This window comes from Vanellus vanellus (assembly GCF_965231255.1).
Source record: "Vanellus vanellus genome assembly, chromosome: 21".
Classification (NCBI taxonomy): domain Eukaryota; kingdom Metazoa; phylum Chordata; class Aves; order Charadriiformes; family Charadriidae; genus Vanellus; species Vanellus vanellus.
Genome location: NC_138926.1, coordinates 4,242,905 through 4,256,970, shown reverse-complemented (window position 1 = coordinate 4,256,970; position 14,066 = coordinate 4,242,905). Strand labels below are relative to the sequence as shown.

General features: G+C 59.5%; 1 protein-coding gene across 1 annotated transcript in view; it reads right to left on the bottom strand.

The window, feature by feature from the left end:
- Nucleotides 1–1,063, bottom strand: part of JAM3 (junctional adhesion molecule 3) — a 32,419-nt gene extending 31,356 nt beyond the window's left edge. Inside the window, exon 1 of the mRNA XM_082493878.1 lies at nucleotides 1,000–1,063. Within this exon, the coding sequence (XP_082350004.1) occupies nucleotides 1,000–1,048 (49 nt within the window). The 5' untranslated portion in view covers nucleotides 1,049–1,063. The remainder of the gene's footprint in view (nucleotides 1–999) is intronic.
- Between the last annotated feature and the right edge of the window lie 13,003 nt (nucleotides 1,064–14,066).

Genomic DNA, 14,066 nt, shown 5'->3' with positions numbered 1-14,066 from the left:
CAAAACAGTTATTTGTGTCTCTGTACACACATGCATGCGTGTGCAGCCCCGTGTATTTTAGTAATCAGTTGCTGGTTGTCATCCTAACCCTGCTCCATCCCATTTTCTCCTTCTGCCATCAGGGCAGACAGGGGGGAGGGCAACGCAAGCCCACCGGCTGCTGTCCCCCTCCTCATCCCCCCCCACTATTAATAGCCAGACAACAAATGACCCCAAATTCATTCCTGAGCGGAATTAGCAAATGTTTTTGCAATTAAAACTGCGAACATTCATGCGGGGCCCCCGGAACAATAGCCGCCTGTGCCTGGTCTTGAATAGGCACTAGTGTCCGCCCTGCCTGCCTGCCGAGGCTGCACATTCCTGGCACCCTCATCCCTGGACCCGCTCCTTGCTGACCTGGAGTTTTGGGCCGGTTACCCCCCCCCTCCCCAGCCCCGTTATCCACCCACCCCCCCACCCCCCCCCCATGCTCCCTTCAGCACCGTGCTGCCGGCGGGGGAGCCGGCAAGTCCTTGTCCCGGGACCCCCCGTCCCTACAGCCCCCCGGGGTCGGGGGCAGCGCATCCCTGCCCCTCGCCGGGACCGAGGGACGGGGGCACCGCATCCCTCCCCTCCCCGGGACCGAGGGACGGGGGCACTGCATCCCTCCCCTCCCCGGGACCGAGGGACGGGGGCACCGCATCCCTCCCCTCCCCGGGACCACGAGTGGGGGTACCGCATCCCTCCCCGCGCCCATCCCGGTACGGAGCCGGGGCGGAGCATCCCCCTCACTTGCCCGGGATCGCCACCGGGGCAGCACATCCCCCGTTCCCCGGGATCGCCACCGGGACAGCGCATCCCCCTTCCCCGGCCCGCGATGGGGACGAGGGCAGCGCATCCCCCTTCCCCGCTGCGCGGCCGCCCGGGGACACGGGGCCGGGGATGCCGCCGGGCGGGGGGAGGCGAGGCGTCCCCGTTACCACTCGCCGCCGGGCCGGCTCCGGCGTGTCCGGGACTCACCGAGGAGAGGCAGGAGGAGCAGGAGGACGGCCGGCCGCCGCAGCGCCATGATGGGGTGTGCGGAGCCGAGCCCGCCGCGCCGAGCCTGCGCACTGCCCGGGCGGCGGCGGGGCGGGAGCGGGGGGGGGCGGCCGGCGGAGCCTCGGGGGCGGGGGGGGGGGGGGTGTGCGCGCCGCTCTCCCGTTGCCGTGGAAACCGGTCGGGGAGGCGCGGATCCCGGCGCCTGGCACGGCGGGGATGGGGGGCAGCGTGGGAAGGAGCGGTCCCCCCCGTGGGAAGGAGAAGGTGGGGGGAACACACGGGGAACGGGACACGCAGCCCCCGAAAGCGGGAGAGCATCCCACTGGTCCTGGCGGGGGGGAAACTGCACCCCGCGGGGGGGGGGGGGGGGAGAGGCGCTCGCCCCGAAACACGCCGTCCGTGGGAGCGTTCCTTCAGCCCCGTGGAGGGAACTCACCGAGGGGAAGGCGCTGGGAAGAGTTGAAATGGTTTGGAGGCAGCAAAAGCTGGGAATTGGCTTGAAGGCAACGGGTTTGGCTATCAAAACTTACCCAAGTTTTGCTCTAGAGTCAGTGTTTCCCCCCTGTATTTAATAAGAACCTCTAAAAAGAGGGATTTCTCTGTAAAAATGTCCCCTAAAAGCACGAGATATCACATCAAACGGTGTATTTCGCTATAAACTTTTGAACAGGAAGCAAGAAACGCAAACAGCCAGCTGGGGAGAGAGTGCTGCTCTGGAGGAGCTTCCCCGAGTCCTCCCGCTCTTCCCGACTGCTTCTGACACGGTCACGGGCTTAATTTAGTGATTCTGCCCTGAAAAGTGGCTTTGCACAGAGGGCATCCCGAGCTGCTGTGCGGTCCTCAAAAGTGTCTCAGAGCCTTTTTCTTCAGTTAACAGAATGAAACAAAAATTATCGGCGCTGGATGCTCGTCCCAAATTCGGCGAGTCAGCCTGGGTTAACGCTGGTTCATGCGTCACTGTCAGCAGCGTGTGATGGAGATGTAATTAAGACGCTGTTGAAGATCAAGCAGCTGGAATGAAAGCCGAGCTCTTCTCTGTGCTGTAAACCAGCTCGGCAGAGCTGCTGGAAATTAAGGGATGTAAAAATGTATTTAACTTGATAATGTAGCAGATCTAACTCGAGATGCTAATGAGTAGATTTAAAGGGCTGATCTGAGCCTGGTGAAATTAATACAGAGGTTCTCATCAATTCTAATGGCCAGATGGGACATTTGACTGAGGATGAAGGGGAAAGAATCGCCTAATAAGAATATACGGCTTAAAACCTGACTCCAGCAATCGTCGGGTTGGGTCCCTGTTGAGTAAGGAGTCATTTTAACACAGTCCATTTGGACTGAAATGACAGGAGATGTAAAATATGATGACATAGAGTATAATCAGCAATAAAACGTAATCACTGAGGTGTCAGGTTCCTCTTTACCTCCCCGCAGCAGCTCGATCAGGGAAGACTGGAGCTGAGAAAGGGGAAACGAGAGGACGGGAGGGTTTCTAGCTCCTGCGCTCTTTTGGGCCTTTTAAGCTGTGTTTACGTGGGCAGGTGAAACGCGGAGTGTCAGAGAGTCTGCAGCACCCTGTGCTGTGTGGTCTTCCATCTACCGCTGGGCACCGACCCAGCTGGAAACAGGGCTCAGCCTCTCCACGCCAGCCTGGGGAGCTCTCCGTGCCGGGAGAGCTGCAGGTGGAGGGTGCTGCGGTGCGCTGGCGTCCCCGTGCCATCTGGACCACTTGAGGGGGAGCTGGATCAGCGCTAAGGGGCTCTTCTAAGCCTTGATTTCCTTCTCCGGGCTGCTGGAGCTTAGCCTGGGCACGTGTCGAGGGGATGTTTGTGAATAATCACTGCAGACAGAGGCCAGGTTTGAAGTCAACTGGCAAAGCAGATATGACCTTAGCGGACAACACCAGGGCATGAAACCTTGGACATCATCTTCTGTGTGCATCCTCACACGGGACACATCGCCTACCTCAGGCACACATGATTAGCGCCATCTCTTCTCTTTTTGCTGCCTCTGTGGTTTTATTACAGCAAGGTTCTGCCTTTTAATCTGCCATCGCCACTGAGGAGCCATTTGAGATGTGAAACTCAACAAGCAAAAGCAGTCACAATAAATATTATACAAGAACCGTAGCGCCCATCAAACCGGGATGGCAAAGCTCTGCAGTGTAAAACATTGATTTTCACACACAAATGGAGCTCCCATTTCATTATTTAATGTTGAAACAAGTAACTAGAATAAAATATGTGCTAAGAGCAGCCCTGTGTATTGCGGGGATGTATTCAGGCATGATGAGGAGAAGCATAAACCTGCCTCTTCCTATGATTTCTTTGTTCTCTGAAGAGCTTCCCATCTGTGCTCGAAAACAGAAGAGGAATCTGCAGGACGAGAGGGAGGGAACACGTGTCCTGCCAAGGAGCCCTCCCGAGCTCCCACGAAGGCTTGCGGTGGGGAGGGATGGAGAAGAAGGTGCTGCCTGACCCGGCCCAGGCACAAGCGGTGGTGGTGGCAGCGGAGAGGTGTGGTGAGAACAGAGGGAAGGTGACCGAGAACTAAACTGGAAAAAAACACCCTAGGGAATTCTAAAGGTTGTACGGAGCGTGTTGTACACCAAGTATTTGGGATCTGAAAGCGGCTGAAGGCAACTCAGAGGAAATGGATATCCTTTTGATGCTTGTAGTGCCTGGAGGCCCAAACTGAGGTTCAAGCCCTGCTGGGAAGAAGCTGCTCAAACCTGTAATAACAGGCTGTGCCTGTCACGATGAGTTTTCAATAGCAGTACACATGGCAGGCAGGAATGTTATTATCCGAGGCACCAGGGCTCCGAGGACTCTGCCAATGAGCTGTGACATACCTTGCGTGCGGAGGAGCAGCCTGTCGGAGCCCTCAGGGCTGTCCATCTGGACCTTTCCCAGCCATTAGGCTCGCTCCAGACCTCTTTAGCTTTGAAGCTGTGATTGTGGCAGGCGGGTCTGCTGGCCTGTGGGGTCCTGGAAGACACCGCAGCCAGTGCAAGAGCTGGGCTGCACTCAGAGGTGGGAGCTCATCGTGCTGCCCCGGCGGGAGGACAGCAGCCCTGGAGGAAACCCGCTTTGTCCAGCGTGAAAGAAAAACTTCTTGACGCATAAAAGGAGGGCTGTGGACCACTGTGTTTGCTTGAGGGGGAAATGCCAGCAGACAGGGTTTTGTTAGACCATCTGAAGTGTCTCCAGAGCCATCTTTGCGTGTGACAGAGGGAAGGTCATAGGTGACATGGGTAATGGGCGACAGAATCAGCCATCATAGAGTCATGGAATCATACAATTGCTGAGGTTGGAAGGGACCTTTAAGATCATCAAGTCCAACCATTAACGTACCCACGACTACCCAAGTACCACGTCTACCACGTCAGAGAGGGAAGGTCTCCCCAGAGCTCACTCGGGTGAGCACGATGCCACTGCCTTCAAGTGGAGCCATGTGCCGGCCCCGGACGAACGAGGAGGTTTCCCCTTTGTAGGGGCTGGGCAGGACATTTGGAAGCGAAGTCCTGACTTGTCTCGGAGAGTTTCTAGAGCGACTTCAGGCTCTGCGGATAAAAAGACACTCTTATTTATACATGTCACTTTTGATCTGAGGATCTCAAAGCACATTGCAGAGATGCCGTTTACCCAAGATCATTCTCAGCAGCTCTGGGAATAGATGCAGGTATCTGGCCTGCATCCCTCCGTCTTCCACGCTGCTTCTGCTGCTGGGGCAGCTTTCTATGGATGCACTCAGTGCCTCTCGCTCTTAGCTGCAGACAGCATCTCTTTTTTTGTCTGCCGTAGTCTAGACAAGTTGTTGATTCCCTGGTGTCACAGACCACGACCCCACTCCTACACCAGGCCCATCATTTCTCCCTAGTTCATTGCTCAGGCATATGCTCATCTATTTTGAATCATTTGTATGTGTGAGGCTGAGTCGCTCCTAATCTCGTCTCCCTCCCGGGGCGTCAGTCACACTGGCATGTGCCTTTTCCCTGTCTGCCTCCCTCTGTTTATGGACTATGGATATTTTTAACTCCACCCTCTAATTAGAGGTAGTTTTCTCTGGATAGTTTGGGCGCAAGGGCTCTCACGCCTGTGGTCAGCGGGGCAGCGCTGCGCACTGGCCGTGCGTAGAAACCTTCCTGCTAAATAAATACGCTGCCCTCCCCCTCCATGTTTCCAGAGGCAGCGGGATGGGGGGGGGAAAGGCTTGCATTCCTCGGGGGTCTGTCTGCAGCAGCAGCGCGGTGGGATAACAGCTATATAGAGGAGCCAGCTAAGCCCCCCGAGAGATGGACACAGCTGCCTTCTCGTCCTGCAGCCCACCGCCTGTGGCTGCTCAGAGCTCCCTGCAGCTGTCCCCGCGCTGTACGGTTAGCACTCATGGCCTGGAGCGGTCTGCGTCTCCGGGGACCCCCGAGTCGAGCTCACTTACCCTGTGCTGGTCCAGGGATGGAGAAGAGAGCGATACTAGTTAACGATGGCCTTGAACCATGTTCCCCAACTAGGAACCTGGTCTCCCTGGCTTCCCAGCACCGCGCTGGTTCAAGAAGGACAGAGAACTGTTGGAGAGGGTCCAAGAAAAGGCTGCAAAGAATATTTGCGGATTGGAGCATCTCTCTTATGAGGAAAGGCTGAGGGACTCGGGGCTTTTCAGTCTGGAGAAAAGATGACTGAGGGGGGGAGCTTATCAGTACTTATAAATCCTTAAAGGGAGGGTGCCGGGGGATGGGAACAGTCTTTTTTCAGTGGTGCCCAGTGATAGGACAAGAGGGAAAGGGCACAAACGTGACCATAGGAAGTTCCATCTAAACATGAGGAGGGACTTCTTTGCTGTGAGGGCGGCAGAGCACTGGCACAGCTGCCCAGAGAGGTGGGGGAGTCTCCCCCTCTGGAGCCACTCCAGACCCGCCTGGACGTGTCCTGTGCCACTGCTGGAGGTGCCCCTGCTCTGGCGGGGGGGGTGGCACTGGGGGAGCTCCAGAGGGCTCTTCCAACCCCGACCGGTCTGGGATGCTGTGCTGCCCAAGCATCGCTGCCTACCTGGCTCCCAGCGTCCCCCCTGCGCCGCAGCCAGGGTGGAAGCTGTGGTCCCACCAGCGGCCCCAGCGCGGCACAGAGGCGCGAGGATGTGGTTGGTGCGTGCAGCCCTTTTCTCTCCCCAACGAACAAGCAGCATCTGGCTGACCCGTTAGGCAGCGCGCGCCCCTCGGGCTGCCTGCATCGTGCTGCAGTTATCCTTTAGCGCTGTTCACAGCCAAGTCCTCTCCCTCCTGCCCCATCCCCCAGCAAACCGGAGCCGCAGATGACGAGGCCAGCTGGTCATTAGCACGTTACGCTGCTCCCTTCCCTTGCCAAGGCGAGCCTGGGGGATGGCACCGACTCGCAGAGCAGCAGGTTGGGCGCTCGGGCCGGTGACCCGGGCTCAGGTCTTAACGCTACCGGCTGCGTGGCTGGCAGCAGCACGCATCGCTTCCCCCGGGCCGGGGCTGTGTGGAGGAGATGGATCCGACTCCCTTTTCCTCTGCCTGGGGTGTGGAAGCAAGGTTTGGCTGTCGGTGGGAAGGGGATGCTTCCTCTCCTCGTCCCGCCTAGACGCTGGTTCCCAGGCATACCAATAACTGTTAGAGCTAACGCTCCGTTGAATTTATCTGTGTTTATGAAAGAAGACGAGGGATAAAGAGGGAAAAATGTTTGCTTAAGGAGAGTGAGGATGTCCTGCAAAGCTCTGGGCTCCTGCGGCCCTGATCTTACACTCTGCTCATGCCCTGGGGCTGAAGGAGCTGCTCTGGTTCCTCAGCATCAGGGCAAGAGGGCGGTGGGGTCTTCAAACCCTTACTGCGCAGGTAAGAACAGCCTGCCCTCGCGGTGCCTCTCACTGCCTCCCAGCAGACCTATCCCCCCGTGATCACCTTTGCTCCTTCTTTTCCTGAGTCACTGTTTATTCTGGCTCTGAGGGCTCATGCCGGTGGAGCAGCCTCGTCTGCCAGCCAAATTTTCCAAACTCTCCCAGATTGTTTTGACACGCTTGCCTAGCAGTCGCCGTGTCAGCCAAGGGTCTCCCACCACCCAAGCAGCACCTTGCTCGCCAAACAACACATGCCCTGGGGCGAGCAGTTACCCGTGCAAACACCCCCCACGCACGCACACGCCTGTTGCCCTGCTTTATTGTCTAATAAGTGCCTCGGGTTTGGCCATCCCGGCTCTCCTCTGCGCACCCCCAGCAGACAGCACTAGGGTCCCCAGCTAAAGCTGGTTTTAATGGCTCTTGATGACTGGAAACCAGTACTGCATCGGGCTCTGGGTTGCCAACTGTGCAGTAGGTTGTTTGGAAAGGAGTCAGGAATTTGATTCTTCTTGATCTCTCAAGTACCCATTAGTGCTATTTCTTTATCCCCGATCTACCCGATGAGTTAACCAGGTGATGGGCATCCCATGCCTTGAGACAGAGAGAGCAGGGCTTGGCTCATGACGTGAGCTGCCCACACTCCCTCGGTGGAGGGTGGGAATGGGGATTTCTTGGCTGCGTTAGGGCTTTGTATTTCTGGAGGCTTATGAGAACAGGGGGGACTTGCTTCGTGTAGCTGAGTGCCATCCTTCATACCCTCCCTCCCCGCTGTCCTTGGGCAGCCAGGTAGAAGCACTCTCCTCCTGCCTTGCAGTGAAGTGCAGTGCTTGGTTCAGCGGAGGAGCAGGGCCTTAATCTCTGCCAGTTGAGTTGCGCTTGCAAAGACGATTAGACATATGCCAGCTAATTCATAGTAAACAGGATGGAGGGAGAATTTACCACTTATAAATGGCAGCCGAGCAAGCCCATCATTCCTGTCACTCTCGGGTAATACATGCTGACATAAGCCCAGTTTAGCTGCGAGTTTATCATTGCTAATCCTGCTGGTCCATGCCTCTCTTCTCCATCCTCCTGGCATCGTTCTTCCCCTTCCCCTGCCTTGTCCTTCTCCCCCTCACTCCAGGTATGAGCATCTCTGGCCTTGGGGGGGGGGGGGAGGGGGCAGGGTAGACAAATTCCCCAGTATCCCTCACCCTTCTCCCAATACATTAGTGTCAGTTTGTCTTCCAAGGAAGGTTTTTCCTTCTCCTGAAAGTGTCCCTGCGCGGATTAAAGGGGAATGCTGTCATCGCAGGGTTTTGGATAGATGCCTTCCCAAACCTGCTGCAGCTCTTGTCACTAACATAGCGGAGCCTCTCTCTGCCTGCCTGGTCCCCATGGTGCTGCTGCCCCATGTCATGAAGAATCGCTGAGGTCCCTTCCAGGCATGGGAAGGGGGGTTCTGGCCAGCTGTGGTCAGCACTGGAGCCGGTCCAGCCTGGAGTTCATATGATACTTTTACCTAAACAGACACTCCCGTGGGTTTCTCGCTAACAGCACCACGGGGAGCTTTCGCCTGGAGCCGCCCCGTTGTTTGGAGAGCCACGTAGCCAACCTAAATACCGCGGTCTTCTGCGGGGGGAGTTCGGAGCCTTCAGGGAGGCGGAGGGGAAGATGCATGTCCATGAGTGAGAGCAATGGCCACAAAGCTTGACCTGGCTTCTAAGAGCCATTGGGGATATAAAGCTGAATCGCACCGGCAGGACCGGGGACCGGTGTTCAGCTCCGGTGGCTCTTATCTGTGCCCCACCGAAGGACCCCGGGCTCCCTCCTGAGTGCTGCAATTCCTGCCGGGATGCAAAACCTGCTCCCAATATGCCGGTGTGGGTGCTGTAGGATGGCAACCGGAGCCAGACCAGCTACATTTTTCCTGGAAATCCTGTTGGCTTTCCTTCACCATGATGATACGAGTGTCCCAGCTGTCCCTGCTTGACTGATCCACCCACACAGAATATGTGGCTTTTCCTTGCGGTGCTATCAGCTGCCTGAGAAACCTTGCCCTGCTCTGCTCCCTCCTTCAGCTACGCGCTCCCCCGCATCCCCAGTGTCAGTCGCGTGTCCTCCCTGGCCCTCATCCCTCCGATCGCATCAGCCGGGGAAAAGAAGTCAGGGATGGGAATCCCATGAACCGAAAACCAGGTCAGGGCATGCATGTGTGGGGATGCACCACCACCGGGGCAGGGTGATGGGAGGTGCTTGCAGATAGCCTGGGGCAAGAGCAGGGGTCCAAGGCCCCTTGCTGGCGAGGTGAGAAAGAGGAGAGCATCCTTTCCCGGCCAAAAAAACCCTCTATGGGAACAGGGGCTGTGGGTGCAAAGCCGTGAAGCATCCCTAGGACGGATTTTTCCCGGCCCAGGGGTTCCCCCTTGTGGCAAGATGCTCTGGCTCGGCTGCGCTGCGGGCGGCGGGTGCGGAGCCGGTCCCTCTGCCCCACCGAGCAGGTTGGGGGGTACTGGGGGGTGGGGTGGTGTCTTGGGGTGGGCTGAGCCCCCAGCTCCCCCTCCCCCGGGCAGATGCACGCAGGTTTCCTAAAGAGCAGCCCCCCCCCCCCCCCCGGTGTTGGGTCCAGGGTGCCTTCAGCGCTCATGCGGCGCGTACTGGTGTGCGCTGAGCTGCGGGGCTGCCGAGCGGCGAGTGGCCCTGGGTTTGGCGTTGCTGTGGCTGCAGGGATGTCTGGTTCGGCTCAGCAGAGCTCTACATCTCCCCCAGCTTCTGCATCTCTCCACCTGCCTCGCAGCGGGTGATGAGCCGCCTTTGGATGCCCGGCAGCGGGTACCCCTCTGCCCCATCCCCGCCGGCCGGCTCTGTCTGAGCATCCCCACGTCCCCCATCGTTGTGTCCGTGCGGGGATGGTGTGGCACAGACCTGCCCTGCAGTGACGGAGAGCCAGCTGATGGTAGGCAACCCTGGCATTCACCGCCGGGATGGGGGGCTGCAGCGGGGCACAGCCAGGGCCTGAGAGCAGGAGAGCTGCCCGAGCCCCTGGGTCACCCATACCCACCTCCGGGCAGATGAGCTGGGCTTCCCTCTTTCATAGGAAACCAGATGTTTTGCAGCTGTCTAAGGATGTTTGGGGGTGCTGCAGCCGCCAGGCACGAAGAGGAGGCCTCTGCGGGCTCCCCTATGCCAGGCTGAGGTCCTGGGCAGCCTCTCTGCGCCCCGTCCCCGCTTGGCTGGCGGGGAGAGAGGCTGGAGCCGAGGGGAGCTGCTGGTTCCCCGTGAGCTGTGATGAGTCAGCACCTCTCTGCGATGCTGAGCAGGGCTCCGCGCGGCGCGGAGGCGAGCAGCGCCCGGGCGGCATCGATGTTTATTAATGACTGTATTGGGGATGCTGTTTAGTCACCGCTCCCACGGTGCCTGAGAGGCAGCCTCCCCTCCTGCCGCGGGGTGGGAGGCTCCTCCGCCGTCCTCAGGAGACTTCTGAGGCACCCAGGCACCGCTTAGCACGCTTATAACCAGATCCCGGGAGAGGCCTCGGCGATGCCACCGCTTCCTCGCGATGCTGCCACACCGGCTGGCGCTTCGCTCGCCGCTCCCCTCCCAGCAGAGCGGTGGGGAGACCTCTGCTCGAGAGATGGGGGAAACTGAGGCAGGGTGTGCGGTGAGGGGTGACAGCAGGACACGGCCCGGCTGTGCTCATCTCCTAATGGCCGGCGATGCAGCGGGCTGTGCTTGCTGCCTGCATCTGGCGCATTGGGGGGATTTATTAATGCGAGAGTGCTGCAGATTTAACTAGGAAGAATGTGAGCTAAGCGATTAGAGGGGGAACGGGGGGGGAGGGGGGGCGGCCTTTCAAGTGCTGAGCAGTGGGGGGGGTGCTCTGGGTGGGCAATGGTGCCACCGGCCAGCCGGCACAGCCCTCCCCGCTGAGGAACCCTTTTAGGGGCTGGGTGCTGTTATTAAACTCTCCGACAGGCGTTTTCCCACTCCGCCATCTGCAGTGCCATGAAACTTGCATGAGATTTGAGATGAAAAGTCTATTTCTTTGAATGAAGTTTTAATAAGATCAAATCGGAAAAAATAGTAACTCTTCGCCCTCCCCTCCTGCCTTCCCCGATTCCTCTCGCATTTAGTCTTCTGGAGGCGAAAGTCTTTGCCCGCTGGCGATGAACCTGGGGTGGGTGCTGGGGGCCTCCGGGGGGGGTCTCTGCAGGGGGTGGCGGTGAACTCTGAGGGGTGTAAATCTGTGCCAGCCTGCATCTTTGCAGCAGTCGCCGTGTTGCAACGGAGGGGGCTGTCCTCACGAGGGAGCAGCATCCCTCGCCGAGCTGCAGCATCCTCCGCGGATCGGCAGCATCCCCCGTGGAGCATCATCCCCGTCATCCCCCGTGGAGCGTCATCCCCGTCGGGTACCATCATCCCCGCTGGGTACCATCCCCGCCACCCCCCCGGGCCGGGACAGGGGGCTGTGGATGCTCGGCTGTGGGCTCCAGCTGAGCCCTCGGTGTCCTCAGCACATCCCACCCTGCCCCAGATCCCCCCCAAGTGCTCAGGACCCCACGTCAGCCCAGAAACACGGTTAACACGGCAGGTCCGGCAGCGGGGCCCTGGAGGGATGCAACGGGGAGCCCAGGTAGGTGAGAAGGGCTGAGCTTTGGCCAAGGAGGATCCCGAGAGCCTGAGGGGAGCTGTGTGGCCTGGATTGTTCTCCAACAACCACAAAGCCCAGCTGGCTTCTCCTAATTGCCTGGGTAATGGCTGCGCAAGCACATGGCTGCACCCCACGTGCTGGCAGCAAGCAGCAGCGTGGCGTCATTTCGCTCGTGATGCACGGCCGGGCTGAACGCCGGGCTGGGGCGCAACGTCCTTGCGGGGGGCTGCGAGCTGGAGCCAAGACCCGCAGGAGCAGGCCCTCCAATGACCAGATCCCAGGATTTGCAGGTGGATCAGGCTCGGCAGGTCCCGCTGCTGCGCTGGGGCCGGCTCCTGGAGGAGGGTCGGCCATGTCTGACTGCAAGGGGAAACTGAGGCACATCCCAGCATGTGGGCTGGGCACGCATAGGGAAGAAGAACAGGTTGCACACCAGCACAGCTCGCCTGAGGAGCAGGACCTTGAGGCAACTATGCCCAGGTCTGCTGTTAGCCACGAGCCAGTCTCAGTGCCACGTCAGCCACACAGGAGGAGGGTTTGTAGTGTTCCACAGCAGCCTCCAGCCACAAAGGCACCTTTTCCCCAGCAGGTCCTCTTGGCCATATCTGCCAGGAGCCAGATTGTCCCTCTGGCATGCAGACCCTGACATGCTGCTGCCTCATCAGTGCATTAATAAACTGTCTCTCTCTAGCTGCCCTCGCTGCTGCCAAATTCTGTTCCGATACCAGAGCGATAGCGCTGCCCCAGCTGGGAAGAGAGTGGAGAGGTACCACCACCATCACCTCTTCCATGAGCTGATAAGGCCGAGGGAGAGGCGGGAAGCTGCCTGGAGTCTGTTAGCAGGAGCAGCAGCCCTGAGAAAGCAGGCACAGATTCAACTCACTCAGCAGCGTGGGCTGGATCCTGCTGCTGGATCCTCCAGCGTGGGTCCCAAGCGCCTGCAGTGGCCGTGGAGGTGGTGCTGGAGGGGCCACGCTGTACCCAGCGCTGGCTATTTCGGGCAGGCACTGGCACCCCGCTCCTCATCTTCCCTCTGCTCTACACACCCGGCTGCGCGGTGGCATCGTCCCTAAACGGTGGGTGGCTGGGGACCGGTGCAGTCCCGAGGAACAGGATGGAGGTGTGATGCAGAGGGCTGAAAAGCTGTGAGACATTGGGAGGTGTCTCCAAGACCTCGGGTGAGGGCTCAGTGGAGATGCCCAGGGACAGAGCTGGACGAAGGGCTGGCCGGTGGTGTGTGGCCCGCATCTGAGCCCCGTGGGCACGGCTGGCCCTGCCTTTTCCTGCCTGCCGGGGTGGCCCCGGTGGGTTCCCCTTCTCCATATGGCTGTGGATGCCTGTAGATGCGTTTCAAACCCTTGCATGGGTAATAAATAGAAGCAGGCCCGCTGCCTTTTGTTTTGATTGATTCCATTTGTTCTGCATAAGCAGCTCCTTCCCCTTGCCAAGGCTCGGCTCCCCGGGGAAGTAAGATGCTGTGAGCCGGAGGGGCTCAGCCACGCTGTGCTGGGGAGGGTCCCTGGTGTCCCGGCACTGCTGGGGCCGAGGTGGCCCAAAGCTGAGGGAAACTGAGGGCACCCGACAGTGCCGGGTCTGCCTCTGCAGCGGGTGGATGCCCTTGGACGAGAAGGGAAACTGAGGCTGGGGACATGCAGCGAGGCAGGGGTGGCTCCCAGCTGGAGGACCTGCCGCCTTCTGGTGCTGGGTGGGGGTGAAGCCCCCAATGGGCTGGGCCAGTAAAGGGTGGTCCAGTGGCACTGGCCACCCCACAGGTGACTGGCACTGCTCTGCAGGGAAAAACAACTTTATAAACGAGCTTGGGATGAAGACGAACACAGGAGCCAGGACTCCTGGCTTCCCTCTCCAGCTCTGTCACAAACAGCAGCCTCGGGCAAGTCTGGTGTCTCCCTGCCTCAGTTTCCCTGGGCAGGAGACACTGTTTACCCGTTGGGAGCTGGGGAACCGGCAGGTTTGGCAGCAGGAGTAGCCCTGCAGATGAAAGGCACCGCTCCAAGCCAGGGCGGCGGGTCCATGGGGTCCCTGGCATGGGACAGCACAGCCATGAGAGCCCAAGCGGTGGGGGCTGGATGGACCCCAGGGGCATCATCCTGATGGTGCCCCAAATGCAGCCCCCCATCCTGGGGCTTAACCTCCTGGCATGGGAGCCCCTGGCACCCCCATCCCCAGAAGGAGGAGGGATGGATGTACCCGTGGGGGGATGTACCCGTGGGGTGAGTCAGCGCAGCCGGGGGTGTGTGTGCCCGCACCCCAGCTGCGGTGCTGAGTAAAGGGTGTGGGGGGGGAGCGGGTGTAGGCCCGAAGGACGCAGCTGCCTCCCCGCCACGTCCGCTTGCCGCTCCTCTCCTCCTTCTGATCTGCCTCATTATCTCCTGAGTCATCGCTCCCACCTCCGCCGCAGCCACCGCCACCCGCAGCCGGCACCGCGCAGGGGCTGCTGCCGGGCCCAGCCAGGGCTGGGGGCTACCGAAAAGGCGAGGGGAGCCGGTGGGCTGCTGCCTGTGACCTCTTGTTCTCCAAAGGCAGCCCGGTGATTCAGGGTCGGGGTGGG